Raw genomic sequence first — 27,277 nt, 5'->3', positions numbered from 1 at the left:
TCTACCTGCTGACCGTGTGGAACCCTCCCCGCCATTCTCCTACTGTGCAATGGACTCTTTTGGACCTTTTTACACTAAGCAAGGTTGTAAAGAGTGTAAAAGACATGATCTTATATTCACCTGTTTATCCTTGAGAAAAGTCCACATAAAACTATTGGAAGACCTTACAACTGATGCCTTCATAAATGCCTTGCGGTGTTTTGTGGCTATCTGTGGACCTGAGAGACAAATCAGATCGGACCAAGGAACGAACTTTGTTGGAGCAAAAGATGAAATGGCAAAGGCTCTAAAGGAAGTGGACAAAGACAGAATAACCCTTTACCTGGCAGAGAAACAATCAGACTTCACTATGAATGTACTGGATGCCAGTCACGTGGGAGTGGTAGGTGTTTGGGAGCGGCAGATTAGGACAGTTAGGAGCATCCTAAACTGTGTCCTTGCAAAGAGCGTGGGAAGACAAAATGATTTTTCACTAAGGACATTTCTCTATGAAGCCATGTCAATCATAGATGGTCGTCCACTCTCAATTGACAGCATCAATGATCCCAAAAGTATAGAACCACTAACCTCAAAAAGATCTACTTTCCATGAAAACCTCTGGTCCGCTGCCTCCACCAGGAAAATTTGTGGCAGAAGATCTGTATGAAACGAAAAGGTGGCACAGAGTCCAGTTTGGTGGAAGAAGTAATATTTTAGACACTGACACTGACACACTGAGACAGCGCTGGCGCTCTCCAAGGTGAAATATGAAGATTGGAGCAAAAAACACCAGAAATGGCACGTTGAAGAAGCAAGGCTATATTATGGTGAAAAAATCAAAAAATGACATGTCTGAAAAACAGCTGAAAACTGCATTAAATAGCGTGCAGAGACACACCATAATATGGCCTGTCGAAAAAATGACCCAAAAAGCAATACACCTGGACAAGTGCTTGATATCGGTAAAGAAGAAGATGGACCGGTGAGAGAGGCATCGGTACAGTTAGGAAGTAGAAAGTTAGAGGAAGAGGCTCTCTAACCCGTCCGTTCTTGACTGGCCTATTCACAACCTGGTTGTACTTGTAGAACATAACCAGAGTGATTTCAGAGTAACGAATCTCTTGACACCTTTTTTTTAAAGTTGAAGGTATCATATTTTATCTGAAAGTACACAGATATCCATTGTTTGGTTCTGGAAATTACTAGATTTATCCAAGTAAAACGTTATCATTCATAGCATTCTGGGTAAGAGCAACGTGACTGCTGATGATGACTGTGCTAATGAGGACTGCTTAAGAATGGACACTTTGTGAAGGAGAATGCGTGTTTCAAACTGTTATGTCTTTTATTTGTATAGTTTTCACATTGTACAGAGACTGAAGGTGTTTGAGGACAGAAAAGAGGAGACACATAAATCTTCAGAAACATCAGTACGAAGCGTGGCCATTCAGTCTTTGGACCGGTGTAGCTACATCGGTTTTTCAGGGCCGATACCGATACAAATTATTTGAACTTAATAAAGACTGATAACCGATATATGGAACCAAAATGCATTTACAATAAAAATGTAAATCTTTCTGTCAATATTTAGAATTTGGAATATAACAAATTTCAATATTAACTTTGTTGAAATGCCTTTAACATATATTTAATCTTAACTAAAACTTATACAGAAAGTTCCCAGCAACGTTTTTATAAAGTCAAAATAAAAATAGATAAATAAAAATATCACCCTGAGGTTTTACAAAGTAAAAGTTTCATGCTGACTCGTTCTTTGCATGTTTGACATTCTGCCTTCCCTGCTGTTGGTTGAGTTTAATACACACAGCATTTTCATTATTTTACAGATTATTGGCAAAATACAAAACATCAGCCCGCAGTATCGAACATCAAATCTTTCCTGTAATTCATGTATCTCGACGTTAAGAGGCTCACATTCATGTGTTCATTCACTCAGTCACGACAACTTCAGGTACGAGGAGTTCATCTTTTATCATTTCAATGGCTGAGATAAACTCTGAGTGCTTTTCTGACTGGTTTCCAGTCCAGCTGTGTATCTGGTTTCCAGTGTTGCTGCTGTGTTTTCAGGCTGCCTCCTGCTGGTCAGACAGGGAACGGCATGCAGTGACATAAACCCTCTCAGGACGAAGCCGGTGGTTTTTATGATAGTATTTTATCATTTAGTTTTACATCAGTGAGCTTCAGGGCACAGAATCAGAATATAACTGCACCGCTCCGAACAAAACACACCAACTACAAAATACTGAAGCAACAAACGTACATTGATGGTTTAATCTGTGAGAACTGACTGCAGAATTGGACCAACATTAATGCTCCTCCTCCTCCCTCTGCAGGATCTTTAACATCAGTAACGGGAAACAGAAGAAGATGTATAAAGGCTCTCAGGGCGAGGATGGGACTCTGATTAAGGTACGTTGCACCATCCATCCAAAAATGCTGTTGCCATGGCAGTTACAGGTGCATCTCAGAAAATGGTAATATTGTTAAAAAGTTCAAGAATTTCCATCAGGTCTCTAAGAAAGTCAGATTTTAACATGTTCTAGACTCACCGCATGAACCAAAATGTTAAAGCATTTTTGATTTTTAAATTTTAATAATATGGCCTACAGATGGAAAAGTCAAAAAAATTGTTGTTAATTAAATTAAGAAAATTGAATTTCTTCATGATAGTCACTTTTTTTGAGATGCACCTGTATGGAGCATGCAGGTGCTGAGGCGTCCCCCTCTGTCCTCCTCAGGTGCAGATCGACCCGTCAGGTCTCTACATCGCCACCTCCTGCTCAGACAAGAACATCAGCATATTTGACTTCTACTCGGGAGAGTGTGTGGCCACCATGTTCGGACACTCCGGTCAGTGACTCCTTCGGCTTACCCACTCTTTCGCTTCATTACTTTTTTATTGCTGAAATAACACACTGAGATTTTATGACAGAAGATACAGTGCCGTTTATAAACCATCTCATGTTTGTGGCTTTTTCTGTGGAAACTTTACGATGACCTTATTGTGACACTTTTGATGACATCCTGAACTATCATGGGTCATTTGTGATGACATACTATGATGTGTATCGACAACTAAGTGTACTAAGTGATTTTCAGCATTTTTTTTGGATATTTCATTTTTTTTCATTTTTGCCATACATTCGTTGCTATGGCGTGACTTAGCACGCTGTTTTAGGCTGTTTAGAGGTGTTTTCAGCCATTTCTGGAACGCACCATTTTTTGACATTTTTGCCATACTATAGCCTTGCCTTTTTTTCGGTCATTTTTTGGACATGCATTTTTAGGGTGTTTTTGGCCGTTTTTGCGACATAATATGCTATGGCCTGACATAGCACGCTATTTCAGGCTGTTTAGAGGCGTTTTCAGCCATTTTTGGAAAGCGCCATTTTTTGACATTTTTGCCATACTATAGCCTTGCCTTTTTTTCAGTCATTTTTTGGACATGCATGATTAGGGTGTTTTTAGCCGTTTTTGCAAAAGTCTTTGCTATGGCGTGAGTTCGCACGCTATTTTAGGATGTTTAGAGGTGTTTTCAGCCATTTTTGGAAAGCGCCATTTTTTGACATTTTTGTCATACTATGGCCTTGCCTTTTTTTCAGTCATTTTTTGGACATGCATGATTAGGGTGTTTTTAGCCGTTTTTGCAAAAGTCTTTGCTATGGCGTGACTTCGCACGATATTTTAGGATGTTTAGAGGTTTTTTCAGCGATTTTTGGAACGCGCCATTTTTTGACATTTTTGCCATACTATAGCCTTGCCTTTTTTTCGGTCACATTTTGGACATGCATGATTAGGGTGTTTTTTGCCGTTTTTGCAAAAGTCTTTGCTATGGCGTGTCTCAGCACGCTGTTTTAGGCTGTTTAGAGGTGTTTTCAGCCATTTTTGGAACACGGCATTTTTGACATTTTTGCCATACTATAGCCTTGCCTTTTTTTCCGGTCATTTTTTAGACATGCATTTTTAGGGTGTTTTTGGCCGTTTTTGCAACATATTATGCTATGGCGTGGCTCAGCACGCTGTTTTAAGCTTTTTAGGGGTGTTTTCAGCCATTTTTGGAACGTGCCATTTTTTTTGACATTTTTGCCATACTATAGCCTTGCCTTTTTTTCGGTCATTTTTTGGACATGCATTTTTAGGGTGTTTTTGGCCGTTTTTGCGACATAATATGCTATGGCGTGACATAGCACGCTATTTCAGGCTGTTTAGAGGCGTTTTCAGCCATTTTTGGAACGCACCATTTTTTGACATTTTTGTCATACTATGGCCTTGCCTTTTTTTTGGACATGCATGATTAGGGTGTTTTTGGCCGTTTTTGCAAAAGTCTTTGCTATGGCGTGACTTCGCACGCTATTTTAGGATGTTTAGAGGTTTTTTCAGCAATTTTTGGAACGTGCCATTTTTTGACATTTTTGCCATACTATAGCCTTGCCTTTTTTTCGGTCACATTTTGGACATGCATGATTAGGGTGTTTTTTGCCGTTTTTGCAAAAGTCTTTGCTATGGCGTGTCTCAGCACGCTGTTTTAGGCTGTTTAGAGGTGTTTTCAGCCATTTTTGGAACACGGCATTTTTGACATTTTTGCCATACTATAGCCTTGCCTTTTTTTCCGGTCATTTTTTAGACATGCATTTTTAGGGTGTTTTTGGCCGTTTTTGCAACATATTATGCTATGGCGTGGCTCAGCACGCTGTTTTAAGCTTTTTAGGGGTGTTTTCAGCCATTTTTGGAACGTGCCATTTTTTGACATTTTTGTCATACTATAGCCTTGCCTTTTTTTCGGTCATTTTTTGGACATGCATGATTAGGGTGTTTTTGGCCGTTTTTGCAAAAGTCTTTGCTATGGCGTGCCTCGACACGGTATTTAAAGCTGTTTAGAGGTGTTTTCAGCCATTTTTGGAACGCACCATTTTTTGACATTTTTGTCATACTATAGCCTTGCCTTTTTTTCGGTCATTTTTTAGACATGCATTATTAGGGTGTTTTTGGCCGTTTTTGCAACATTGTATGCTATGGCGTGACTTAGCACGCTATTTCAGGCTGTTTAGAGGTGTTTTCAGTTGTTTTTGAAACGCACCATTTTTTGACATTTTTGTCATACTATAGCCTTGCCTCTTGTTCAGTCATTTTTTGGACATGCATTTTTAGGGTGTTTTTTGCCATTTTTGGAAAGCGCCATTTTTTTTTTTTTTTTTTAAATATTTTTATTAAACCACAGTCACAGTGAACATCACATCCTGAGAAAATCAAATTTTCCTTTTTATGTAACCCAGAACCCTCCCACGCATCCCAGAGAACCTTACATTGTTAAAATAATAATAGTAATAAAAATAATAATAATAATAATAATAATAATATATACATACATACATATACACGTACATACACACATATATATGCATATATACAGACATACACATACATATATATACAGACAAAATAAATAAATAAATAAAATAAAAAAATAAATTAAATAAATAAATAAATAGATAAATAAATAAAATAAAGTAAATAAATAAATAAATAAAAATTATAACATCACACAGTTGTTTGCTGCCCGCGTCACCATATCAGTCCATTATTACTGGACTAATCTAAGTGTAGGAAGTCATGTCTGATGGGAGGGGGTCAATGAGCGAGGCAAGGTGTAGGCATTGTATCAGGGTGACATTTCAGTAGCAGGAAGCCTGTCAAGATAATTAAGTAGTGGTTTCCAGTATGAATGAAATTGCTCAGGGCGGCCTCTAAGGCTGAATTTGATTTTCTCAAGTTTAAGTAGGAATAGCAAATCATGTAGCCAGGATTTAAAAGAAGGAGGCTGGGAGGATTTCCATAAATAAAGAATTTTTCTTCGTGCAATCAAAGATGCAAAAGCTGTTACATTGTCCTGCAAGGACGTGGTTACGAGTTCATCAGGAGGAACTCCAAAAATAGCTATCTGTGGAGAAGGACTAACAGATATACCTAAGATGTCAGAAATAGATTTGAAAAAAGACTGCCAGTAGTTAGTCAGTTTAGAGCATGACCAGAACATGTGTGTTAGATTACAGGGTGTTTGAAAACATCTATCGCAGGCTTCGGTAGTCTTATCTGGATAAAATTTAAAGAGTTTGTCTCTGCTGTAATGTAGTCTAAAGAGTACTTTGAATTGGATAACAGAGAGTCTGGCACAGCTAGAGGAGGAGTTAATGGCTTCCAGTGCTTTTTTCCATAGAGCATCGGAGAAACTCATCTGGAGTTCGGATTCCCAGTCGGCCCTGCACTTATTTACAGCTAAATCATTAGTTGGTGATAAAAGGTTATAAAGAAATGAGACATGGCCTTTAGGCAAGGATTTAGCTTGGAGTACTAAGTCTACACCACTAAGGGGTGGGGCTTGGGGGAACTGAGGCGAGTGGGTGCGTGCAAAATCACGAAGTTGAAAGAAGCGAAAAAAATCTGTATTACCAAGTCCAAAAGATGAGCGTAATTGGTTAAAACTGACGAACAGTCCATCTATGTACAAGTCTCCTAGATTTCTCAGTCCTTTATCTTCCAGAGTTGCGAAGCGTGAGTCAATCTTAGCCGGCACAAATAAGTGATTATTACAAAGAGGTGTAGTTTGAGGAAGGGAAAGCCAGCCAAACCGTTTTCTGATTTGATTCCAAATTTTTAATGTATTAATCACAATGGGGTTAGATGTGAAATTTGTGATAGAAAGGGGGAGGGTGCTACATGCTAATGCCTGGAGGGATGTGGAACAAGAATTTGACTCTAACTGGCACCAACTCTGATATGAGGTGAGGTGAACCAGAGTAGGATCTTTTTTGCATTAGCCGCCCAATAGTACCCGAGGAGGTTGGGCAGTCCCAGGCCTCCCAGTGATCTGCTCCTCTGGAGCAAGGATTTATTTGCTCTAGCTCGTTTACCTGCCCAGATGAATGTGGAAATGGTACTGTTAATAAGATTAAAAAATGATCGGGGTAGGTAGATAAGTAGGTATTGAAAGAGGTAAAGATACCTTGGCAAGATATTCATTTTTACTGTATGGAACACGCCATTTTTGACATTTTTGCCATACTATAGCCTTGCCTTTTTTTCGTTCATTTTTTGGACATGCATTTTTAGGGTGTTTTTGGCCGATTTTGCAACATAATATGCTATGGCGTGACATAGCACGCTATTTCAGGCTGTTTAGAGGCGTTTTCAGCCATTTTTGGAACTTGCCATTTTTTGACATTTTTGCCATACTATAGCCTTGCCTCTTTTTTGGACATGCAATATTATGGTGTTTTTTGCCGTTTTTGCAAAAGTCTTGGTTATGGCGTGACTTAGCACGCTATTTAAAGGTTTTTAGAGGTGTTTTCAGCCATTTTTGGAACGTGCCATTTTTTGACATTTTTGCCATACTATAGCCTTGCCTTTTTTTCGGTCATTTTTTGGACATGCATTTTTAGGGTGTTTTTGGCTGTTTTTGCAAAATTCTTTGCTATGGCGTGAGTTAGCACGCTATTTTAACCTTTTTAGAGATGTTTTCAGCCATTTTTGAAACACGCCATTTTTTGACATTTGTGCCATACTATAGCCTTGCCTTTTTTTCTGTCATTTTTTGGACATGCATTTTTAGGGTGTTTTTGGCCGTTTTTGCAAAAGTCTTTGCTATGGCGTGACTCAGCACGATATTTAAAGCTGTTTAGAGGTGTTTTCAGCCATTTCTGGAACGCACCATTTTTTGACATTTTTGTCATACTATAGCCTTGCCTTTTTTTCGGTCATGTTTTGGAAATGCATTATTAGGGAGTTTTTGGCCGTTTTTGCAAAAGTCTTTGCTATGGCGTGACTTAGCACGCTATTTTAGGATGTTTAGAGGTGTTTTCATCCATTTTTGGAACGTGCCATTTTTTGACATTTTTGCCATACTATAGCCTTGCCTTCTTTTTGGTCATGTTTTGGAAATGCATTATTAGGGAGTTTTTGGCCGTTTTTGCAAAATTCTTTACTATGGCGTGACTCAGCACGATATTTAAAGCTTTTTAGAGGTGTTTTCAGCCATTTTTGGAATGTGCCATTTTTTGAAATTTTTTGTCATACTATAGCCTTGCTTTTTTTTTGGTCATTTTTTGGACATGCATTATTAAGGTGTTTTTGGCCGTTTTTGCAAACGTCTTTGCTATGGTGTGCCTCGACACGGTATTTAAAGCTGTTTAGAGGTGTTTTCAGCCATTTTTGGAACGTGCCATTTTTAAAAATTTTTGCCATACTATAGCCTTGCCTTTTTTTCGGTCATTTTTTGGACATGCATGATTAGGGTGTTTTTGGCCGTTTTTGCAAAAGTCTTTGCTATGGCGTGACTAAGCACGCTATTTTAACCTGTTTAGAGGTGTTTTCAGCCATTTTTGGAACGTGCCATTTTTTGACATTTTTGCCATACTATAGCCTTGCCTTTTTTTCGGTCATTTTCTGGACATGCATGATTAGGGTGTTTTTGGCCGTTTTTGCAAAAGTCTTTGCTATGGCGTGACTTAGCACGCTATTTTAGGATGTTTAGAGGTGTTTTCAGTGGTTTTTGAAACGCACCATTTTTTGACATTTTTGCCATACAATAGCCTTGCCTTTTTTTCGGTCATTTTTTGGACATGCATTTTTAGGGTGTTTTTGGCCGATTTTGCAACATAGTATGCTATGGCGTGACATAGCACGCTATTTCAGGCTGTTTAGAGGCGTTTTCAGCCATTTTTGGAACTTGCCATTTTTTGACATTTTTGCCATACTATAGCCTTGCCTTTTTTTCGGTCATTTTTTGGACATGCATTTTTAGGGTGTTTTTGGCTGTTTTTGCAAAATTCTTTGCTATGGCGTGAGTTAGCACGCTATTTTAACCTTTTTAGAGATGTTTTCAGCCATTTTTGAAACACGCCATTTTTTGACATTTGTGCCATACTATAGCCTTGCCTTTTTTTCTGTCATTTTTTGGACATGCATTTTTAGGGTGTGTTTGGCTGTTTTTGCGAAAGTCTTTGCTATGGCGTGACTAAGCACGCTATTTTAGGATGTTTAGAGGTGTTTTCAGCCATTATTGGAACGTGCCATTTTCTGACATTTTTGCCATACTATAGCCTTGCCTTTTTTTTCGGTCATTTTTTGGACATGCATGATTAGGGTGTTTTTGGCCGTTTTTGCAAAAGTCTTTGCTATGGCATGACTAAGCACGCTATTTTAACCTGTTTAGAGGTGTTTTCAGCCATTTTTGGAACGTGCCATTTTTTGACATTTTTGCCATACTATAGCCTTGCCTTTTGTTCGGTCATTTTTTGGACATGCATTTTTAGGGTGTGTTTGGCTGTTTTTGCGAAAGTCTTTGCTATGGCGTGACTAAGCACGCTATTTTAGGATGTTTAGAGGTGTTTTCAGCCATTATTGGAACGTGCCATTTTCTGACATTTTTGCCATACTATAGCCTTGCCTTTTTTTCGGTCATTTTTTGGACATGCATGATTAGGGTGTTTCTGCCGTTTTTACAAAAGTCTTTGCTATGGCGTGACTAAGCACGATATTTAAAGCTTTTTAGAGGTGTTTTCAGCCATTTTTGGAACGTGCCATTTTTTGACATTTTTGCCATACTATAGCCTTGCCTTTTTTTCGGTCATTTTTTGGACATGCATGATTAGGGTGTTTTTGGCCGTTTTTGTCAAAGTCTTTGTTATGGCGTGACTAAGCACGCTATTTTAACCTGTTTAGAGGTGTTTTCAGCCATTTTTGGAACGTGCCATTTTTTGACATTTTTGCCATACTATAGCCTTGCCTTTTTTTCGGTCATTTTTTGGACATGCATGATTACGGTGTTTTTGGCCGTTTTTGTCAAAGTCTTTGCTATGGCGTGACTAAGCACGCTATTTTAACCTGTTTCGAGGTGTTTTCAGCCATTTTTGGAACGTGCCATTTTTTGACATTTTTGCCATACTATAGCCTTGCCTTTTTTTCGGTCATTTTTTGGACATGCATGATTAGGGTGTTTTTGGCCGTTTTTGCAAAAGTCTTTGCTATGGCGTGACTTCACGCTTATTTTAACCTGTTTAGAGGTGTTTTTAGCCATTTTGGAACGTGCCATTTTTGACATTTTTGCCATACTATAGCCTTGCCTTTTTTTCGGTCATTTTTTGGACATGCATGATTAGGGTGTTTTTGGCCGTTTTTGCAAAATTCTTTGCTATGGCGTGACTTAGCACGCTATTTTAACCTGTTCAGTGGTGTTTTCATCTATTTTTGGAACGTGCCATTTTTTGACATTTTTGCCATACTATAGCCTTGCCTTTTTTGTTTGTCATTTTTTTGGACATGCATGATTAGGGTGTTTTTGGCCGTTTTTCCAAAAGTCTTTGCTATGGTGTGACTAAGCACGCTATTTTAACCTGTTTAGAGGTGTTTTCAGCCATTTTTGGAACGTGCCATCTTTTGACATTTTTGCCATACTATAGCCTTGCCTTTTTTTTCGGTCATTTTTGGACATGCATGATTAGGGTGTTTTGGCCGTTTTGCAAAAGTCTTTGCTATGGCGTGACTAAGCGATATTTTAACCTGTTTAGAGGTGTTTTCAGCCATTTTTGGAACGTGCCATTTTTTGACATTTTTGCCATACTATAGCCTTGCCTTTTTTTTGGTCATTTTTTGGACATGCATGATTAGGGTGTTTCTGCCGTTTTTACAAAAGTCTTTGGTATGGCGTGACTAAGCACGATATTTAAAGCTTTTAGAGGTGTTTTCAGCCATTTTGAACGATGCCATTTTTGACATTTTTGCCATACTATAGCCTTGCCTTTTGTTCGGTCATTTTTTGGACATGCATGATTAGGGTGTTTCTGCCGTTTTTACAAAAGTCTTTGCTATGGCGTGACTAAGCACGATATTTAAAGCTTTTTAGAGGTGTTTTCAGCCATTTTTGGAACGTGCCATTTTTTGACATTTTTGCCATACTATAGCCTTGCCTTTTTTTCGGTCATTTTTTGGACATGCATGATTAGGGTGTTTTTGGCCGTTTTTGTCAAAGTCTTTGTTATGGCGTGACTAAGCACGCTATTTTAACCTGTTTAGAGGTGTTTTCAGCCATTTTTGGAACGTGCCATCTTTTGACATTTTTGCCATACTATAGCCTTGCCTTTTTTTTCGGTCATTTTTTGGACATGCATGATTACGGTGTTTTTGGCCGTTTTTGTCAAAGTCTTTGCTATGGCGTGACTAAGCACGCTATTTTAACCTGTTTCGTGGTGTTTTCATCTATTTTGGAACGTGCCATTTTTGACATTTTGCCATACTATAGCCTTGCCTTTTTTCGGTCATTTTTGGACATGCATGATTAGGGTGTTTTTGGCCGTTTTTGCAAAAGTCTTTGCTATGGCGTGACTAAGCACGCTATTTTAACCTGTTTAGAGGTGTTTTCAGCCATTTTTGGAACGTGCCATTTTTTGACATTTTTGCCATACTATAGCCTTGCCTTTTTTTCGGTCATTTTTTGGACATGCATGATTAGGGTGTTTTTGGCCGTTTTTGCAAAATTCTTTGCTATGGCGTGACTTAGCACGCTATTTTAACCTGTTCAGTGGTGTTTTCATCTATTTTTGGAACGTGCCATTTTTTGACATTTTTGCCATACTATAGCCTTGCCTTTTTTGTTTGTCATTTTTTTGGACATGCATGATTAGGGTGTTTTTGGCCGTTTTTCCAAAAGTCTTTGCTATGGTGTGACTAAGCACGCTATTTTAACCTGTTTAGAGGTGTTTTCAGCCATTTTTGGAACGTGCCATCTTTTGACATTTTTGCCATACTATAGCCTTGCCTTTTTTTCGGTCATTTTTGGACATGCATGATTAGGTGTTTTTGGCGTTTTGCAAAAGTCTTTGCTATGGGCGTGACTAAGCACGATATTTTAACCTGTTTAGAGGTGTTTTCAGCCATTTTGGAACGTGCCATTTTTGACATTTTTGCCATACTATAGCCTTGCCTTTTTTTTGGTCATTTTTTGGACATGCATGATTAGGGTGTTTCTGCCGTTTTTACAAAAGTCTTTGGTATGGCGTGACTAAGCACGATATTTAAAGCTTTTTAGAGGTGTTTTCAGCCATTTTTGGAACGTGCCATTTTTTGACATTTTTGCCATACTATAGCCTTGCCTTTTTTTCGGTCATTTTTTGGACATGCATGATTAGGGTGTTTCTGCCGTTTTTACAAAAGTCTTTGCTATGGCGTGACTAAGCACGATATTTAAAGCTTTTTAGAGGTGTTTTCAGCCATTTTTGGAACGATGCCATTTTTGACATTTTGCCATACTATAGCCTTGCCTTTTTTCGGTCATTTTTTGGACATGCATGATTAGGGTGTTTTTGGCCGTTTTTGTCAAAGTCTTTGTTATGGCGTGACTAAGCACGCTATTTTAACCTGTTTAGAGGTGTTTTCAGCCATTTTGAACGTGCCATTTTTGACATTTTGCCATACTATAGCCTTGCCTTTTTTCGGTCATTTTTGGACATGCATGATTAGGGTGTTTTTGGCCGTTTTGCAAAAGTCTTTGCTATGGCGTGCCTCGACATGGTATTTAAAGCTGTTTAGAGGTGTTTTCAGCCATTTTTGGAGCGTGCCATTTTTGACATTTTGTCATACTCTAGCCTTGCCTTTTTTGTCATTTTTTTGGACATGCATGATTAGGGTGTTTTTGGCCGTTTTTCCAAAAGTCTTTGCTATGGTGTGACTAAGCACGCTATTTTAACCTGTTTAGAGGTGTTTTCAGCCATTTTTGGAACGTGCCATCTTTTGACATTTTTGCCATACTATAGCCTTGCCTTTTTTTCGGTCATTTTTTGGACATGCATGATTAGGGTGTTTTTGGCCGTTTTTGTCAAAGTCTTTGCTATGGTGTGACTAAGCACGCTATTTTAACCTGTTTCGAGGTGTTTTCAGCCATTTTTGAACGTGCCATTTTTGACATTTTGCCATACTATAGCCTTGCCTTTTTTGGTCATTTTTGGACATGCATGATTAGGGTGTTTTTGGCCGTTTTTGCAAAAGTCTTTGCTATGGCGTGCCTCGACACGGTATTTAAAGCTGTTTAGAGGTGTTTTCAGCCATTTTTGGAACGTGCCATTTTTTGACATTTTTGCCATACTATAGCCTTGCCTTTTTTTTTGTCATTTTTTCGACTTGCATTATTTGGGTGTTTTGGCGGTTTTGCAAAGTCTTTGCTATGGCGTGACTAAGCACGCTATTTTAACCTGTTTAGTGGTGTTTTCAGCCATTTTGGAACGATGCCATTTTTGACATTTTTGCCATACTATAGCCTTGCCTTTTTTTCGGTCATTTTCTGGACATGCATGATTAGGGTGTTTTTGGCCGTTTTTGCAAAAGTCTTTGCTATGGCGTGACTTAGCATGCTATTTTAGGATGTTTAGAGGTGTTTTCAGCCATTTTTGGAACGTGCCATCTTTTGACATTTTTGCCATACTATAGCCTTGCCTTTTTTTTCGGTCATTTTTTGGACATGCATGATTAGGGTGTTTTTGGCCGTTTTTGCAAAAGTCTTTGCTATGGCGTGACTAAGCACTCTATTTTAACCTGTTTAGAGGTGTTTTCAGCCATTTTTGGAACGTGCCATTTTTTGACATTTTTGCCATACTATAGCCTTGCCTTTTTTTCGGTCATTTTTTGGACATGCATGATTAGGGTGTTTTTGGCCGTTTTTGCAAAAGTCTTTGCTATGGCGTGCCTCGACACGGTATTTAAAGCTGTTTAGAGGTGTTTTCAGCCATTTTTGGAACGTGCCATTTTTTGACATTTTTGCCATACTATAGCCTTGCCTTTTTTTTGTCATTTTTTTGGACCTGCATGATTAGGGCGTTTTTGGCGGTTTTGCAAAAGTCTTTGCTATGGCGTGACTAAGCACGCTATTTTAACCTGTTTAGTGGTGTTTTCAGCCATTTTTGGAACGTGCCATCTTTTGACATTTTTGCCATACTAAAGCCTTGCCTTTTTTCGGTGATTTTCTGGACATGCATGATTAGGGTGTTTTTGGCCGTTTTTGCAAAAGTCTTTGCTATGGCGTGACTTAGCATGCTATTTTAGGATGTTTAGAGGTGTTTTCAGCCATTTTTGGAACGTGCCATCTTTTGACATTTTTGCCATACTATAGCCTTGCCTTTTTTTTCGGTCATTTTTTGGACATGCATTATTAGGTGTTTTTGGCCGTTTTTGCAAAAGTCTTTGCTATGGCGTGACTAAGCACTCTATTTTAACCTGTTTAGAGGTGTTTTCAGCCATTTTTGGAACGTGCCATTTTTTGACATTTTTGCCATACTATAGCCTTGCCTTTTTTTCGGTCATTTTTTGGACATGCATGATTAGGGTGTTTTTGGCCGTTTTTGCAAAAGTCTTTGCTATGGCGTGCCTCGACACGGTATTTAAAGCTGTTTAGAGGTGTTTTCAGCCATTTTTGGAACGTGCCATTTTTTGACATTTTTGCCATACTATAGCCTTGCCTTTTTTTCGGTCATTTTTTGGACATGCATGATTAGGGTGTTTCTGCCGTTTTTACAAAAGTCTTTGGTATGGCGTGACTAAGCACGATATTTAAAGCTTTTTAGAGGTGTTTTCAGCCATTTTTGAACGTGCCATTTTTGACATTTTTGCCATACTATAGCCTTGCCTTTTTTTCGGTCATTTTTTGGACATGCATGATTAGGGTGTTTTTGGCCGTTTTTGTCAAAGTCTTTGTTATGGCGTGACTAAGCACGCTATTTTAACCTGTTTAGAGGTGTTTTCAGCCATTTTTGGAACGTGCCATTTTTTGACATTTTGCCATACTATAGCCTTGCCTTTTTTTCGGTCATTTTTGGACATGCATGATTAGGGTGTTTTTGGCCGTTTTTGCAAAAGTCTTTGCTATGGCGTGACTAAGCACGCTATTTTAACCTGTTTAGAGGTGTTTTTAGCCATTTTTGGAACGTGCCATTTTTTGACATTTTTGCCATACTATAGCCTTGCCTTTTTTTCGGTCATTTTTTGGACATGCATGATTAGGGTGTTTTTGGCCGTTTTTGCAAAATTCTTTGCTATGGCGTGACTTAGCACGCTATTTTAACCTGTTCAGTGGTGTTTTCATCTATTTTTGGAACGTGCCATTTTTTGACATTTTTGCCATACTATAGCCTTGCCTTTTTGTTTTGTCCTTTTTTGGACATGCATGATTAGGGTGTTTTGGCCGTTTTTCCAAAAGTCTTTGCTATGGTGTGACTAAGCACGCTATTTTAACCTGTTTAGAGGTGTTTTCAGCCATTTTTGGAACGTGCCATCTTTTGACATTTTTGCCATACTATAGCCTTGCCTTTTTTTTGGTCATTTTTTGGACATGCATGATTAGGGTGTTTTTGGCCGTTTTTGCAAAAGTCTTTGCTATGGCGTGACTAAACACGCTATTTTAGGATGTTTAGAGGTGTTTTCAGCCATTTTTGAACGTGCCATTTTTGACATTTTTGCCATACTATAGCCTTGCCTTTTTTTTCGGTCATTTTTGGACATGCATGATTAGGGTGTTTTTGGCCGTTTTTGCAAAAGTCTTTGCTATGGCGTGACTAAGCACGCTATTTTAACCTGTTTAGAGGTGTTTTTAGCCATTTTTGGAACGTGCCATTTTTTGACATTTTTGCCATACTATAGCCTTGCCTTTTTTTCGGTCATTTTTTGGACATGCATGATTAGGGTGTTTTTGGCCGTTTTTGCAAAATTCTTTGCTATGGCGTGACTTAGCACGCTATTTTAACCTGTTCAGTGGTGTTTTCATCTATTTTTGGAACGTGCCATTTTTTGACATTTTTGCCATACTATAGCCTTGCCTTTTTTTTTGTCATTTTTTGGACATGCATGATTAGGGCGTTTTTGGCCGTTTTTCCAAAAGTCTTTGCTATGGTGTGACTAAGCACGCTATTTTAACCTGTTTAGAGGTGTTTTCAGCCATTTTTGGAACGTGCCATCTTTTGACATTTTTGCCATACTATAGCCTTGCCTTTTTTTTTCGGTCATTTTTTGGACATGCATGATTAGGGTGTTTTTGCCGTTTTGCAAAAGTCTTTGCTATGGCGTGACTAAGCACGCTATTTTAACCTGTTTAGAGGTGTTTTCAGCCATTTTTGAACGTGCCATTTTTGACATTTTGCCATACTATAGCCTTGCCTTTTTTGGTCATTTTTGGACATGCATGATTAGGGTGTTTCTGCCGTTTTTACAAAAGTCTTTGCTATGGCGTGACTTCACGCTATTTTAACCTGTTTAGAGGTGTTTTCAGCCATTTTTGAACGTGCCATTTTTTGACATTTTGCCATACTATAGCCTTGCCTTTTTTTCGGTCATTTTTGGACATGCATGATTAGGGTGTTTTTGTTTTTTGCAAAAGTCTTTGCTATGGCGTGACTAAGCACGCTATTTAAAGCTGTTTAGAGGTGTTTTCAGCCATTTTTGGAACGTGCCATTTTTTGACATTTTTGCCATACTATAGCCTTGCCTTTTTTTTTGTCATTTTTTCGACATGCATGATTAGGGAGTTTTTGGCCGTTTTTGCAAAAGTCTTTGCTATGGCGTGACTAAGCACGCTATTTTAACCTGTTTAGAGGTGTTTTCAGCCATTTTTGAACGATGCCATTTTTTGACATTTTGCCATACTATAGCCTTGCCTTTTTTGGTCATTTTTGGACATGCATGATTAGGGTGTTTTTGGCGCTTTTTGCAAAAGTCTTTGCTATGGCGTGACTAAGCACGCTATTTTAACCTGTTTAGAGGTGTTTTCAGCCATTTTTGAACGATGCCATTTTTGACATTTTTGCCATACTATAGCCTTGCCTTTTTTCGGTCATTTTTGGACATGCATGATTAGGTGTTTTTGGCCGCTTTTTGCAAAAGTCTTTGCTATGGCGTGACTAAGCACGCTATTTTAACCTGTTTAGAGGTGTTTTCAGCCATTTTGAACGATGCCATTTTTGACATTTTGCCATACTATAGCCTTGCCTTTTTTCGGTCATTTTTGGACATGCATGATTAGGGTGTTTTGGCCGTTTTGCAAAATTCTTTTCTATGGCGTGACTTAGCACGCTATTTTAACCTGTTCAGTGGTGTTTTCATCTATTTTTGGAACGTGCCATTTTTTGACATTTTTGCCATACTATAGCCTTGCCTTTTTTGTTTGTCATTTTTTTGGACATGCATGATTAGGGTGTTTTTGGCCGTTTTTCCAAAAGTCTTTGCTATGGTGTGACTAAGCACGCTATTTTAACCTGTTTAGAGGTGTTTTCAGCCATTTTTGGAACGTGCCTTCTTTTGACATTTTTGCCATACTATAGCCTTGCCTTTTTTTTTCGGTCATTTTTGGACATGCATGATTAGGGTGTTTTTGGCCGCTTTTGCAAAAGTCTTTGCTATGGCGTGACTCAGCACGCTATTTTAACCTGTTTAGAGGTGTTTTCAGCCATTTTTGGAACGTGCCATTTTTGACATTTTGCCATACTATAGCCTTGCCTTTTTTTTGGTCATTTTTTGGACATGCATGATTAGGGTGTTTCTGCCGTTTTTACAAAAGTCTTTGGTATGGCGTGACTAAGCACGATATTTAAAGCTTTTTAGAGGTGTTTTCAGCCATTTTTGGAACGTGCCATTTTTTGACATTTTTGCCATACTATAGCCTTGCCTTTTTTTCGGTCATTTTTTGGACATGCATGATTAGGGTGTTTCTGCCGTTTTTACAAAAGTCTTTGGTATGGCGTGACTAAGCACGATATTTAAAGCTTTTTAGAGGTGTTTTCAGCCATTTTTGGAACGTGCCATTTTTGACATTTTGCCATACTATAGCCTTGCCTTTTTTTAGTCATTTTTTGGACATGCATGATTAGGGTGTTTTGGCCGTTTTACAAAAGTCTTTGTTATGGCGTGACTAAGCACGCTATTTTAACCTGTTTCGAGGTGTTTTCAGCCATTTTTGGAACGTGCCATTTTTTGACATTTTTGCCATACTATAGCCTTGCCTTTTTTTCGGTCATTTTTTGGACATGCATGATTAGGGTGTTTTTGGCCGGTTTTGCAAAAAGTCTTTGCTATGGCGTGACTAAGCACGCTATTTTAACCTGTTTAGAGGTGTTTTCAGCCATTTTGAACGTGCCATTTTTGACATTTTGCCATACTATAGCCTTGCCTTTTGTTCGGTCATTTTTTGGACATGCATGATTAGGGTGTTTTTGGCCGTTTTTGCAAAAGTCTTTGCTATGGCGTGACTTAGCACGCTATTTTAACCTGTTCAGTGGTGTTTTCATCTATTTTTGGAACGTGCCATTTTTTGACATTTTTGCCATACTATAGCCTTGCCTTTTTGGTTTGTCATTTTTTTGGACATGCATGATTAGGGTGTTTTTGGCCGTTTTTCCAAAAGTCTTTGCTATGGTGTGACTAAGCACGCTATTTTAACCTGTTTAGAGGTGTTTTCAGCCATTTTTGGAACGTGCCATCTTTTGACATTTTTGCCATACTATAGCCTTGCCTTTTTTTCGGTCATTTTCTGGACATGCCTGATTTGGGTGTTTTTGCCGCTTTTGCAAAAGTCTTTTGCTATGGCGTGACTAAGCACGCTATTTTAGGATGTTTAGAGGTGTTTTCAGCCATTTTTGAACGTGCCATTTTTGACATTTTGCCATACTATAGCCTTGCCTTTTTTTCGGTCATTTTTTGGACATGCATGATTAGGGTGTTTTGGCCGTTTTGCAAAAGTCTTTGCTATGGCGTGACTAAGCACGCTATTTTAACCTGTTTAGAGGTGTTTTCAGCCATTTTTGAACGATGCCATTTTTTGACATTTTTGCCATACTATAGCCTTGCCTTTTTTCGGTCATTTTTGACATGCATGATTAGGTGTTTTTTGGCCGTTTTTGCAAAATTCTTTGCTATGGCGTGACTTAGCACGCTATTTTAACCTGTTCAGTGGTGTTTTCATCTATTTTTGGAACGTGCCATTTTTTGACATTTTTGCCATACTATAGCCTTGCCTTTTTTGTTTGTCATTTTTTTGGACATGCATGATTAGGGTGTTTTTGGCCGTTTTTCCAAAAGTCTTTGCTATGGTGTGACTAAGCACGCTATTTTAACCTGTTTAGAGGTGTTTTCAGCCATTTTTGGAACGTGCCATCTTTTGACATTTTTGCCATACTATAGCCTTGCCTTTTGTTCGGTCATTTTTGGACATGCATGATTAGGTGTTTTTGGCCGCTTTTGCAAAAGTCTTTTGCTATGGCGTGACTAAGCACGCTATTTTAACCTGTTTAGAGGTGTTTTCAGCCATTTTGGAACGTGCCATTTTTGACATTTTGCCATACTATAGCCTTGCCTTTTTTGGTCATTTTTGGACATGCATGATTAGGGTGTTTCTGCTTTTTGCAAAAGTCTTTGGTATGGCGTGACTACACGGTATTTAAAGCTGTTTAGAGGTGTTTTCAGCCATTTTTGGAACGTGCCATTTTTTGACATTTTTGCCATACTATAGCCTTGCCTTTTTTTCGGTCATTTTTTGGACATGCATGATTAGGGTGTTTTTGGCCGTTTTTGCAAAAGTCTTTGCTATGGCGTGACTTAGCACGGTATTTAAAGCTGTTTAGAGGTGTTTTCAGCCATTTTTGGAACGTGCCATTTTTTGACATTTTTGCCATACTATAGCCTTGCCTTTTTTTTTGTCATTTTTTGGACATGCATGATTAGGGCGTTTTTGGCGGTTTTTGCAAAAGTCTTTGCTATGGCGTGACTAAGCACGCTATTTTAACCTGTTTAGAGGTGTTTTCAGCCATTTTTGAACGTGCCATTTTTTGACATTTTGCCATACTATAGCCTTGCCTTTTTTTCGGTCATTTTTGACATGCATGATTAGGGTGTTTTTGGCCGTTTTGCAAAAGTCTTTGCTATGGCGTGACTAAACGCTTATTTTAACCTGTTTAGAGGTGTTTTCAGCCATTTTTGAACGTGCCATTTTTGACATTTTTGCCATACTATAGCCTTGCCTTTTTTTCGGTCATTTTTTGGACATGCATGATTAGGGTGTTTTTGGCCGTTTTTGCAAAATTCTTTGCTATGGCGTGACTTAGCACGCTATTTTAACCTGTTCAGTGGTGTTTTCATCTATTTTTGGAACGTGCCATTTTTTGACATTTTTGCCATACTATAGCCTTGCCTTTTTTGTTTGTCATTTTTTTGGACATGCATGATTAGGGTGTTTTTGGCCGTTTTTCCAAAAGTCTTTGCTATGGTGTGACTAAGCACGCTATTTTAACCTGTTTAGAGGTGTTTTCAGCCATTTTTGGAACGTGCCATCTTTTGACATTTTTGCCATACTATAGCCTTGCCTTTTTTTTCGGTCATTTTTTGGACATGCATGATTAGGGTGTTTTTGGCCGTTTTTGCAAAAGTCTTTGCTATGGCGTGACTAAGCACGCTATTTTAACCTGTTTAGAGGTGTTTTCAGCCATTTTTGGAACGTGCCATTTTTTGACATTTTTGCCATACTATAGCCTTGCCTTTTTTTTGGTCATTTTTTGGACATGCATGATTAGGGTGTTTCTGCCGTTTTTACAAAAGTCTTTGGTATGGCGTGACTAAGCACGATATTTAAAGCTTTTTAGAGGTGTTTTCAGCCATTTTTGGAACGTGCCATTTTTTGACATTTTTGCCATACTATAGCCTTGCCTTTTTTTCGGTCATTTTTTGGACATGCATGATTAGGGTGTTTTTGGCCGTTTTTGCAAAAGTCTTTGCTATGGCGTGCCTCGACACGGTATTTAAAGCTGTTTAGAGGTGTTTTCAGCCATTTTTGGAACGTGCCATTTTTTGACATTTTTGCCATACTATAGCCTTGCCTTTTTTTTTGTCATTTTTTGGACATGCATGATTAGGGCGTTTTTGGCGGTTTTTGCAAAAGTCTTTGCTATGGCGTGACTACACGCTTATTTTAACCTGTTTAGTGGTGTTTTCAGCCATTTTTGAACGCGCCATTTTTTGACATTTTTGTCATACTATAGCCTTGCCTTTTTTTCTGTCATTTTTTGGACATGCATGATTAGGGTGTTTTTGGCCGTTTTTGCAAAAGTCTTTGCTATGGCGTGACTTAGCATGCTATTTTAGGCTGTTTAGAGGTGTTTTCAGCCATTTTTGGAACGTGCCATTTTTTGACATTTTTGCCATACTATAGCCTTGCCTTTTTTTCGGTCATTTTCTGGACATGCATGATTAGGGTGTTTTTGGCCATTTTTGCAAAAGTCTTTGCTATGGCGTGACTTAGCACGCTATTTTAGGATGTTTAGAGGTGTTTTCAGCCATTTTTGGAACGTGCCATCTTTTGACATTTTGCCATACTATAGCCTTGCCTTTTTTTTCGGTCATTTTTTGGACATGCATGATTAGGGTGTTTTTGGCCGTTTTTGCAAAAGTCTTTGCTATGGCGTGACTAAGCACTCTATTTTAACCTGTTTAGAGGTGTTTTCAGCCATTTTTGGAACGTGCCATTTTTTGACATTTTTGCCATACTATAGCCTTGCCTTTTTTCGGTCATTTTTGGACATGCATGATTAGGGTGTTTTGGCCGCTTTTGCAAAAGTCTTTGCTATGGCGTGACTAAGCACGCTATTTTAACCTGTTTAGAGGTGTTTTCAGCCATTTTTGGAACGTGCCATTTTTTGACATTTTTGCCATACTATAGCCTTGCCTTTTTTTTTGTCATTTTTTCGACATGCATGATTAGGGCGTTTTTGGCCGCTTTTTGCAAAAGTCTTTGCTATGGCGTGACTCGACGCTTATTTTAACCTGTTTAGAGGTGTTTTCAGCCATTTTGAACGTGCCATCTTTTGACATTTTGCCATACTATAGCCTTGCCTTTTTTTCGGTCATTTTTGGACATGCATGATTAGGGTGTTTTTGGCCGTTTTGCAAAAGTCTTTGCTATGGCGTGACTAAGCACGCTATTTTAACCTGTTTAGAGGTGTTTTCAGCCATTTTTGGAACGTGCCATTTTTTGACTTTTTTTCCATTCTATTGCCTTGCCTTTTTTTTCGGTCATTTTTTGGACATGCATGATTTGGGTGTTTTTGGCCGTTTTTGCAAAAGTCTTTGCTATGGCGTGACTAAGCACGCTATTTTAACCTGTTTAGAGGTGTTTTCAGCCATTTTTGGAACGATGCCATTTTTGACATTTTGCCATACTATAGCCTTGCCTTTTTTCGGTCATTTTTGGACATGCATGATTAGGGTGTTTTTGGCGCTTTTTGCAAAAAGTCTTTGCTATGGCGTGACTCGACACGGTATTTAAAGCTGTTTAGAGGTGTTTTCAGCCATTTTTGAACGATGCCATTTTTTGACATTTTGCCATACTATAGCCTTGCCTTTTTTTGGTCATTTTTGGACATGCATGATTAGGGTGTTTTTGGCCGTTTTGCAAAAGTCTTTGCTATGGCGTGACTACACGCTATTTTAACCTGTTTAGAGGTGTTTTCAGCCATTTTTGAACGATGCCATTTTTGACATTTTTGCCATACTATAGCCTTGCCTTTTTTTCGGTCATTTTTGGACATGCATGATTAGGTGTTTTTGGCCGTTTTGCAAAAGTCTTTGCTATGGCGTGACTAAGCACGCTATTTTAACCTGTTTAGAGGTGTTTTCAGCCATTTTTGAACGTGCCATTTTTGACATTTTTGCCATACTATAGCCTTGCCTTTTTTTTCGGTCATTTTTGGACATGCATGATTAGGGTGTTTTTGGCTTTTTGCAAAAGTCTTTGCTATGGCGTGACTTACACGCTATTTTAACCTGTTTAGAGGTGTTTTCAGCCATTTTTGAACGATGCCATTTTTTGACATTTTGCCATACTATAGCCTTGCCTTTTTTTTGTCATTTTTGGACATGCATGATTAGGGTGTTTTTGGCCGTTTTTGCAAAAGTCTTTGCTATGGCGTGACTAAGCACGCTATTTTAACCTGTTTAGAGGTGTTTTCAGCCATTTTTGGAACGTGCCATTTTTTGACATTTTGCCATACTATAGCCTTGCCTTTTTTCGGTCATTTTTGGACATGCATGATTAGGGTGTTTTGGCCGTTTTTGCAAAAGTCTTTGCTATGGCGTGACTAAGCACGCTATTTTAGGATGTTTAGAGGTGTTTTCAGCCATTTTTGAACGTGCCATTTTTGACATTTTTGCCATACTATAGCCTTGCCTTTTTTTCGGTCATTTTTGGACATGCATGATTAGGTGTTTTTGGCCGTTTTTGCAAAAGTCTTTGCTATGGCGTGACTAAGCACGCTATTTTAACCTGTTTAGAGGTGTTTTCAGCCATTTTTGGAACGTGCCATTTTTTGACATTTTTGCCATCCTATAACCTTGCCTTTTTTCGGTCATTTTCTGGACATGCATGATTAGGGTGTTTTTGGCCGTTTTGCAAAAGTCTTTGCTATGGCGTGACTTAGCACGCTATTTTAGGATGTTTAGAGGTGTTTTCAGCCATTTTTGGAACGTGCCATTTTTTGACATTTTTGCCATACTATAGCCTTGCCTTTTTTTTTGTCATTTTTTCGACATGCATTATTAGGGAGTTTTTGGCCGTTTTTGCAAAAGTCTTTGCTATGGCGTGACTAAGCACGCTATTTTAACCTGTTTAGAGGTGTTTTCAGCCATTTTTGGAACGTGCCATCTTTTGACATTTTTGCCATACTATAGCCTTGCCTTTTTTTCGGTCATTTTTGGACATGCATGATTAGGGTGTTTTGGCCGCTTTTGCAAAAGTCTTTGCTATGGCGTGACTAGCACGCTATTTTAACCTGTTTAGAGGTGTTTTCAGCCATTTTTGAACGTGCCATTTTTTGACATTTTGCCATACTATAGCCTTGCCTTTTTTTGGTCATTTTTTGGTCATGACTGATTAAGGTGTTTCTGCCGTTTTTTCAAAAGTCTTTGCTATGGCGTGACTAAGCACGATATTTTAAGCTTTTTAGAGGTGTTTTCAGCCATTTTTGGAACGTGCCATTTTTGACATTTTTGCCATACTATAGCCTTGCCTTTTTTCGGTCATTTTTGGACATGCATGATTAGGGTGTTTTGGCCGCTTTTTGCAAAAGTCTTTGCTATGGCGTGACTAAGCACGCTATTTTAACCTGTTTAGAGGTGTTTTCAGCCATTTTTGAACGATGCCATCTTTTTGACATTTTGCCATACTATAGCCTTGCCTTTTTTTTGTCATTTTTTTGGACATGCATGATTAGGGTGTTTTTGGCTTTTGCAAAAGTCTTTGCTATGGCGTGACTTACACGCTATTTTAACCTGTTTAGAGGTGTTTTCAGCCATTTTTGAACGTGCCATTTTTTGACATTTTGCCATACTATAGCCTTGCCTTTTTTTCGGTCATTTTTGGACATGCATGATTAGGGTGTTTTTGGCGTTTTGCAAAAGTCTTTGCTATGGCGTGACTAAGCACGCTATTTTAACCTGTTTAGAGGTGTTTTCAGCCATTTTTGGAACGTGCCATCTTTTGACATTTTTGCCATACTATAGCCTTGCCTTTTTTTTCGGTCATTTTCTGACATGCATGATTAGGGTGTTTTTGGCGTTTTTGCAAAAGTCTTTGCTATGGCGTGACTTGCACGCTATTTTAACCTGTTTAGAGGTGTTTTCAGCCATTTTTGAACGTGCCATCTTTTGACATTTTGCCATACTATAGCCTTGCCTTTTTTTCGGTCATTTTTTGGACATGCATGATTAGGGTGTTTTTGGCGTTTTGCAAAAGTCTTTGCTATGGCGTGACTAACGCTATTTTAACCTGTTTAGAGGTGTTTTCAGCCATTTTTGAACGATGCCATTTTTGACATTTTGCCATACTATAGCCTTGCCTTTTTTTCGGTCATTTTTGGACATGCATGATTAGGGTGTTTTGGCCGTTTTGCAAAATTCTTTGCTATGGCGTGACTTAGCACGCTATTTTAACCTGTTTAGAGGTGTTTTCAGCCATTTTTGGAACGTGCCATCTTTTGACATTTTTGCCATACTATAGCCTTGCCTTTTTTGTTTGTCATTTTTTTGGACATGCATGATTAGGGTGTTTTTGGCCGTTTTGCAAAAGTCTTTGCTATGGTGTGACTATACGCTATTTTAACCTGTTTAGAGGTGTTTTCAGCCATTTTTGAACGATGCCATCTTTTGACATTTTGCCATACTATAGCCTTGCCTTTTTTTCGGTCATTTTTGGACATGCATGATTAGGGTGTTTTGGCTTTTTGCAAAAGTCTTTGCTATGGCGTGACTAAGCACGCTTATTTTAACCTGTTTAGAGGTGTTTTCAGCCATTTTTGAACGTGCCATTTTTGACATTTTGCCATACTATAGCCTTGCCTTTTTTTTTGGTCATTTTTGGACATGCATGATTAGGTGTTTCTGCCGTTTTACAAAAGTCTTTGGTATGGCGTGACTCACGATATTTAAAGCTTTTTAGAGGTGTTTTCAGCCATTTTTGAACGTGCCATTTTTGACATTTTGCCATACTATAGCCTTGCCTTTTTTTCGGTCATTTTTTGGACATGCATGATTAGGGTGTTTTTGGCCGTTTTTGCAAAAGTCTTTGCTATGGCGTGCCTCGACACGGTATTTAAAGCTGTTTAGAGGTGTTTTCAGCCATTTTTGGAACGTGCCATTTTTTGACATTTTGCCATACTATAGCCTTGCCTTTTTTTTTTTTGTCATTTTTGGACATGCATGATTAGGGCGTTTTTGGCGGTTTTGCAAAAGTCTTTGTTATTGCGTTACTAAGCACGCTATTTTAACCTGTTTAGTGGTGTTTTCAGCCATTTTTGGAACGTGCCATTTTTTGACATTTTTGCCATACTATAGCCTTGCCTTTTTTTCGGTCATTTTCTGGACATGCATGATTAGGGTGTTTTTGGCCGCTTTTTGCAAAGTCTTTGCTATGGCGTGACTTAGCATGCTATTTTAGGATGTTTAGAGGTGTTTTCAGCCATTTTTGAACGTGCCATTTTTTGACATTTTGCCATACTATAGCCTTGCCTTTTTTTCGGTCATTTTCTGGACATGCATGATTAGGTGTGTTTTGGCCATTTTGCAAAAGTCTTTGCTATGGCGTGACTTAGCACGCTATTTTAGGATGTTTAGAGGTGTTTTCAGCCATTTTTGAACGATGCCATCTTTTGCCATTTTTTCCATTCTTTCGCCTTGCCTTTTTTTTCGGTCATTTTTTGGACATGCATGATTAGGGTGTTTTTGGCCGTTTTTGCAAAAGTCTTTGCTATGGCGTGACTAAGCACTCTATTTTAACCTGTTTAGAGGTGTTTTCAGCCATTTTTGAACGATGCCATTTTTGACATTTTTGCCATACTATAGCCTTGCCTTTTTTTCGGTCATTTTTGGACATGCATGATTAGGGTGTTTTTGGCCGTTTTGCAAAAGTCTTTGCTATGGCGTGACTACACGCTATTTTAACCTGTTTAGAGGTGTTTTCAGCCATTTTTGAACGTGCCATCTTTTGACATTTTTGCCATACTATAGCCTTGCCTTTTTTCGGTCATTTTTGGACATGCATGATTAGGTGTTTTTGGCCGTTTTTGCAAAAGTCTTTGCTATTGCGTGACTCGACACGGTATTTAAAGCTTTTTAGAGGTGTTTTCAGCCATTTTTGGAACGTGCCATTTTTTGACATTTTTGCCATACTATAGCCTTGCCTTTTTTTTGTCATTTTTTGGACATGCATGATTAGGGAGTTTTTGGCCGTTTTGCAAAAGTCTTTGCTATGGCGTGACTACACGCTATTTTAACCTGTTTAGAGGTGTTTTCAGCCATTTTGGAACGTGCCATCTTTTGACATTTTTGCCATACTATAGCCTTGCCTTTTTTTCGGTCATTTTTTGGACATGCATGATTAGGGTGTTTTTGGCCGTTTTTTGCAAAAGTCTTTGCTATGGCGTGACTAAGCACGCTATTTTAACCTGTTTAGAGGTGTTTTTAGCCATTTTTGAACGTGCCATTTTTGACATTTTTGCCATACTATAGCCTTGCCTTTTTTTCGGTCATTTTTGGACATGCATGATTAGGGTGTTTTTGGCCGTTTTGCAAAATTCTTTGCTATGGCGTGACTTATGCACGCTATTTTAACCTGTTCAGTGGTGTTTTCATCTATTTTGGAACGATGCCATTTTTGACATTTTGCCATACTATAGCCTTGCCTTTTTTGTTTGTCATTTTTTGATCATGCATGATT

At 38.5% G+C, this 27,277-nt stretch overlaps 1 protein-coding gene across 2 annotated transcripts in view; it reads left to right on the top strand.

The window, feature by feature from the left end:
- mapkbp1 (mitogen-activated protein kinase binding protein 1) overlaps positions 1-27,277 on the top strand; it is a 98,215-nt gene that overhangs the window by 30,104 nt on the left and 40,834 nt on the right. For both annotated transcript variants that reach the window (XM_088087086.1, XM_088087087.1), the window contains 2 exons: positions 2,334-2,409; positions 2,739-2,850. In XM_088087086.1, the coding sequence (XP_087943212.1) occupies positions 2,334-2,409; positions 2,739-2,850 (188 nt within the window). The remainder of the gene's footprint in view (positions 1-2,333; positions 2,410-2,738; positions 2,851-27,277) is intronic.

The sequence above is a fragment of the Plectropomus leopardus genome, chromosome 14 (genome assembly GCF_026936395.1).
Source record: "Plectropomus leopardus strain MGB_pleo_1.0 chromosome 14, ASM2693639v1, whole genome shotgun sequence".
In the NCBI taxonomy this organism is placed as follows: Eukaryota; Metazoa; Chordata; class Actinopteri; order Perciformes; family Serranidae; genus Plectropomus; species Plectropomus leopardus.
Note: the sequence above shows the minus strand (reverse complement) of the source record. Positions and strands in the feature narration are given on the sequence as shown.